We start from the raw sequence: 6,434 nt of genomic DNA on the forward strand, positions 1-6,434 counted from the left end.
CTCCTGGACCTGCTGCCTATGATCTCAGATAAGCAGAAGACAATTGATGGATGGATGATTTACCCTCAAAGCTCCATGATTTATCTCCAATCAGACCCACCTAACACCCTTTTTACACACAGCACCGTACACGGTGTGAGAGCAGCTCTAGTGTAACAGAAAATGTAAAGTCTTCCCAGTGTGATCCTGGCTGTGTGTGGGCCTCGGCTCCTCTGCGGAGCGCTGCGGCACAGACAGCGGTCGTAAAGGAGCCCAATCGTTTTTCACACCGGTGCAATAAAAGGCTCGCGTTACCGTCCTGTCAGGGCTGGGCCGCGTGGCCAGCCAGGTCTCCGAGCCCAGACACAAACACCTTTCTGTGGGTGTGGGAGCAGGCGGCTTGGCCCCGTCTCAAAACATTCCCCGATGGAGGGGGAGGCTTCGCTCTCACTTCAGATGGAGACTGTTTTGTCTGAGATAAGCGGGACGGGTTTGTAGACTTTGGGTCGAGTTCAGGACAGGTGACGTCCGTGCACGCAGAGCTCCGAGTCCTCCTGAAGTGGAAGTGAAACATGATATGTTCATTCAGAATTAGATTAGTGCTACTAGACTGAGGTATGTGGCAGCCGGAGCGGTTCTCAGCGGTCAGAAATGGGCTCAAGAACTTAAAACATCATCAAGACTTTAAAAGCTGTTATTAATATATTCTCAATAGACCAGTTTATTAAAAAAATACAACATTAAGCTAATCAGACACAAATGATTCAAACAGTAATAAATATATCATCACACAGAGTGCAGTTAGATAAACAGAGACAGAGAAGCCAGCAGGAGTCCACCTGCCGCTCCAGAAAGCATTAAGACGTCTCAGTCAGACTGAGGTCTGGGCGGCTGCTCCTCAGGACGCCTCTGGCACCTCCAGGACGTATAAAACGCCGAGCTCTGCTTTACAGTCCAATAACTCTCCTTTCTCTGAGAGATGGAAAAGAGGAGGACGGGAAGAAGTGAGCAGACCAACGTCTCCCCCAGAGGAACATCTCTAAACACAATTTATGTATTTTGGAGAGATAAACCATCTGCTGGTCTGATCATCTCATAAATTTCCCTGTCAGTTTTACAGGCTCGTCTCGGCCGCCTGTCTTAGAGACGGTGCTGTGTGTGTGTCCCGGGTTCTGATCCGAGGTCTAATACGCCTCAAACTTTACGTGGGGTCACTTTTGTTTGTGTATCATCTGGCTTCAGTGGCTGCTGGATTCCTGGGACGGCTGCTTAAATGGTCTACCAGCCAAAAGGCGGTTTCAGAGCGGAAAGGCAAATCCGCACGGTGGCCAGTTTCCTGCGTCCTGACAGGTATTTGGTGACTTTCCAGCGTCTTACGGAGTCGTCAGAGTGACCAGGACTTCACTTCCAGCCGTTCATCTCTTTGAGCTTGCTGATGCTTGTCCCTTTGATGGGTGTGGAGGGTGGGGGGCTGCAAACAGGGAGGGTGGGGGTGCTGGACCCTCGAGTCCACAGCTTCTCCGTTGGGACTCGCCACACCGTCCGAGACGACGACTTCTTTGGCTTTTCTGACTTTTGCTTAGAAGAACCCGGGGCTATGCTCTGCAGAAGGACAGAGAGCAAAGTTAAAGATCTGTCAGGGCCACCCCCCCCCCCCCCCCCAACTTACTGCAGCAGCAGAACTTTACAAAAGTATTCACACCCATGAAACATTGTCACGTTTTGGGATGTTTCTACCTCTACCTGTGTTGTTGAGGGTTTATGTGGAAGACTCACACAAAGGAAAGCAATTCATGGTTTTCACAATCTTACACAGCTAAAGCCCTGAAAAGTCTGGTGTCCATTAGTTTTCAGTCCCCCCCCCCCCTCCCCAAATCAATACTTGGATGCCAGCTTTCGCTTTTGGGGTCTGTCTCTGCCAGCTTTGCAGATCTACAGACTGAAATATTTGCTCGTTCCTCTCTGCCAAGCAGGGTTGCCATATCTGACTGACAGTTTCCAGCCCAAACGTAACGTAAAACCAGCCCAACTCCAAAAAAACAAAAAAACAATATCAACCGCTCTGGAACTCGTGTTAAAAGAGTACAATCATTACATTACACACATAAAAGAACAACAGCACTAAAGCAAAGAAGAAACGAACAAACAAGTTGATCAGTTGAACTTTTAGTTTCTTTTAGGCGGTTTGTAATTGACATTGATCAACATCATCTAATAGTGAAACCTGATTAGCCAGTTACTAATAATAATCAACAATGCCAGGTTTGACAGACTCTAGACATTTTAAAATAAACAAACTAATAAAGTGAGTGCAAGGAAACAGCGTTTTATTACAAAGTACCTTTTTTTTAGTTTCCTGCCACACAATGGCAATTATGTTGATGGGATTTTCCTGCTTTCTAAAAACCCACCAAATGATGTGAAAAGCAGGCCAAATTTTAACAATCTGCCCAAAGCAATTTTTTTTGTGGTCGAAAGAATCCTAATTGGCCCAATCTGACAAGACTGTTTGTTGGCAAGTAGCTGCAGCCCAGTCAGAATGGGTGGAGAGCATCTGTAAAGTTATGCCACATGTTCTCAGTTAGATGTAGGTCCAGACTTTGACTGGGCCGTTTCAACACATGCCTATACTTTGATCTAAACGTTACATTAGAGCTCTGGCTGGATGTTTAGGGTGGTTATCCTGTTCTAGAGCGAGTCTTCTAAAGCTCAGGTTTTCATCCAGATTCAGCTTCATTCGTCATCTTATCAAGTCTGACCAGCCTCGTGTCCCTGTTGAGGAGACACATCCCCACAGCATGACGCTGCCACCACCATGTTCATGGTGGGCGTGGTGTTCTCAGGATGTTAGCTTGTTGGTCAAAAGGTTTAATTTTGGTTTCATCTGATCAGAGCACCTTCTTCCTCCTGTTTGCTGTCCCTCCTACATGGTTTGTGGCAAAATGCAAGCAGGACTTTCTTCTTCTTTCTTCTTATTGCCAGATATGTGAAGGCTAACAGTTTTCCTGAGGACAGTGTTTATCCACCTGAGCTGTGGTTCTCTGCAGCTCCTCCAGAGCCACAGTGGTCCTCCTGCTTCTCTGATCAATGCTCTCCTGGTCAGTCCAGGTGGACGTCCATGTCCAGGTAGGTCTGCAGGTGGTCTCCATATTCAGATGATGGATTGAGCAGAGCTCTGGGAGATGTTCTAAAGTTCTCTAACGGACCTCTGAGACCTTTACCGAAGTATTTCTACTCAGATTACGTCTCACAGGTGAGTTCTGTTTACTGCTTAGGTGACTTCTGAAAGCAGCGGTTGTCACTGGGCTTTCTTTGAGTCTCCTAGTGTACAGGAGGCAGGATACATACTGAGTCACCATGTGTAATCCTAATAGTGCTGCAGCATGTGTTGCTTTGTGTTGGTGAATCCATTCATCTCATTAAATCACAATAAACACCAAAGCCTGTTGTTATAGGCTGGCAGAATGTGAAACGGCCCCTCTGCGTGTTGTGAGTGTAACCTACGCAGCAGCAGAGCGTTAAACAGGTGAGCTTTGCAGCATTTTCCCCCGTCCCTGCGTAGCGGTTCTTCTTCGGCAGCAGCAGCACGAAGGACACAGCCAGAGACAGATGGTAGAAGCTGTGGACGTAGGCGTAGTCCCACTCCTGCAGCGAAGCAGAAGAAACCCAGACTCCGTGATTAAAAACCCAACCAATGGACTCACAGGTGGACGTCAAACATCTTTCTACTGGGCCTTATTTTGATCAGGAGTCACCTCAAAGAAGAAGCGCAGCATCAGGGCGAGAGCGCCGAAGCAGCAGCCTGGACCGACCTGCTGCGTGTAAACGGCCTTCTCCGGATAAACCGCCCTCAGCTCCTTCATCTTCTGCAGCTGGAACAGCAGGACAACGTCACTCAGACAATAATAAACTAATCTGACTGTGGAAGCAGGATTATGAAAATGCAAGTCATTAAGGGAAACATGGAATGAAAAAAAAAAATTAATGTCTTAGACTCTAAAAGGAGAAGCTGAAGGTTTCTCAGTTGTCTCCTTCAGCGGTCTCTCACCCATTTGACGGTGATGATGAAGACGGCCGATCCGATGGGTCCGGAGTAGATGCCGTAGCCCCAGCGGTCCTGGTAGATCCTAACGGCGATGGTGAGCACTCCAAACATAGTTATACTGGAGCGCTGGGGTTCATCGAAGTCTCCCAGAGCTGCAACATGGAGGCAGGAGACAGGCTGATGTTGGAGATCTTTGAACCTTTAGTCATCCCTGAACGGCAGGAAATGGTTGCTACACCGCAGGGATGTTTACCCATGCACCTGCAAACCTGCGTCCTTCCTGTTACTTCAACACCAGGGAGGAGGTGAGAATGTCTCATGAAACCAGTTTGAAAAAGTCCTTTTACAAAGACATACAAAAAGTAGCTTGTAACACCAAGGAGGAGCCTTTCAAAATTAATCTGAACCCATCAGTAACTTGGATTTAATGCAGTCCCATTCCCTACTAATACCCTGGCATTACAACTATGTGCTTTATCCATTTTGTAAACATTTTAAAGACATGTCTGATATGCAAAAAGACAGAGGAACCAATCAGTGGACTTAGATGTCTGACATTTCACACATCGTTGCTGCTAAAACCTCAGAGGCTCAGATGGGGGAGGATACAACATATGCGTATGCCTCAGAATAACAAGTATGGAGGAGCACATGTCCAGACATGAAAGACACGACAAATGTTGGCGACAACTGTAGCGGGCCTGGACATTTAAACCTCAGGGAGTGAAGTGTTTGCAGTTTTTCAGAGCAATGATCCCAAGAAGCAAAGATATGGTTTTACCTATGAGTGTGACCCACATGGAGAGCGCCGTGCCGTAGACACTGAAGTACTCCAGGATGTCGTACCTCATAAAACACAGGATGGAGAGGCCCGGACCGTCACATGCATGATAAATCTGCAGGAACACAGACAGGAGTTTACAGTTTCACCTGAATAAATGAGACTAAAACTACCCCAGCAGAGCTGAAACCTTTTAAAGTTACAGCAAATACATAACGATGTTAATTCAATGTAATAGCCAAGTAATTAGTAAAAAATAATTACATTTTTATTTATTCAATAAAAAAACTAAATAAAGATTTTAAATGCCAAAATTCCACTATAAAATTAATTAATTTATAATGCTGTAACTGTCAATGAGAAACTAATCATGATTACATTTATCAATAACTCAAAATGTAAAGCCATGGGAACAATTTTAAATGAAAATGTTCAAATCATTACCCCCCCCCCCCCCCCCCCCCCCCCACAGCAGTGAAGAAATCAGAGCTGAAGTCACAAGACTTTTAGATTCTTACTCACATAAAAACAATACCAACCTTCACAATTTTTCAGACCCACTTAAATGACAGCAGAATTTTTGTACAGTATTATTTTTGACATACAAATAATAATATGGATCGTTAGAGTCATGCACACAACTTTTAGATAGCTGTCCTACTCCACAGTTGCAGGTATTTATTGGGAAGCCCTTATTACTGGTAAGTTCTGCAGGGCTAAATCTCTCCTAAACGGACCTAGAGCTCTCAGCTAAACAGTTTAAACGGATTCTCACCGCAGTGAAGAACATGGTGAAGAAGTAGACCATGGCCTCTGTGTGGAAACCCCTCTTTGCAGCCACACTGGCTGCCGGCAGGAACACCAGGCTGCTGATGGTTGGAAGCAGCATCTTGGCGATAAAAGCGCCCATGACCGGATCAAACGCTCAGAAAACTCCAAAAGAAGCGGAAGGTGTTACAGAGGAATATATCCTCGAGTTAAAGCTTCAGCTGAGCCTCTTATGCTGGTCAGCAGATGAGGCTGCATCAGTGTTCATACACTCCCACACACCCAGCTGTCCACGCTGGCCATTTAAAGTTTAAATGCCCCACAGATGACAGGTCCATGTGGGGATAGTGGCTCAGTGTTATTGGAGGGCAGCTGCTTGCATGCCGACCACATGGGAGAGGCTTCATACAGGGTGCGGAGCAACATGCCAGACTGTTGTGCATCTGAGATCTGCTTTGGGTCAACATGCAGCATGTGTTTGTGGGTTAAAATGCTGCCATCTGAACGCAGTTCTCTCTGGTTTCTGTTGAGACTCATACAACTGCTGCTTACTTTGAGAACAGACTGTCACAGACAAACACTGTAAAGTCCTCTGAAACTGAGAAACGATCCCATTCTGCTGCAAAGCGTTCTGCATGGAGACCAGTACTGACTCCGTTTATGAGGGCCTGGCCAGACTCTCTACGACGTGTGGTGTTACGCTCCGCGGGACGCATTTGAAATTGGTCGGGCCAGTCAGGCAATAGTCACAAATACCAATTGAAACCAGTTGAAACATAAAGTCAAGCTCAGCCCGGCTCTAAATGTTTTCTCCGTCAGTCATTGTGCTGAAGTCCCTGGCTCTCCTCAGAGCCCACGGTG

The 6,434-nt window shown here is 46.4% G+C and overlaps 1 protein-coding gene across 1 annotated transcript; it reads right to left on the bottom strand.

The window, feature by feature from the left end:
- Nucleotides 1-657: 657 nt before the first annotated feature.
- On the bottom strand, nucleotides 658-6,211 carry mymk (myomaker, myoblast fusion factor). The gene is made up of 6 exons (XM_012857566.3): nucleotides 5,581-6,211; nucleotides 4,806-4,920; nucleotides 4,028-4,176; nucleotides 3,735-3,851; nucleotides 3,484-3,624; nucleotides 658-1,581 (listed from the first exon to the last, which is right to left on the bottom strand). Exons 1-6 carry the CDS (start codon nucleotides 5,713-5,715, stop codon nucleotides 1,381-1,383), a joined length of 858 nt encoding a protein of 285 aa, XP_012713020.2. The 5' UTR covers nucleotides 5,716-6,211; the 3' UTR covers nucleotides 658-1,380.
- Between the last annotated feature and the right edge of the window lie 223 nt (nucleotides 6,212-6,434).

Source organism: Fundulus heteroclitus, chromosome 12, assembly GCF_011125445.2.
Source record: "Fundulus heteroclitus isolate FHET01 chromosome 12, MU-UCD_Fhet_4.1, whole genome shotgun sequence".
Taxonomy (NCBI): Eukaryota; Metazoa; Chordata; class Actinopteri; order Cyprinodontiformes; family Fundulidae; genus Fundulus; species Fundulus heteroclitus.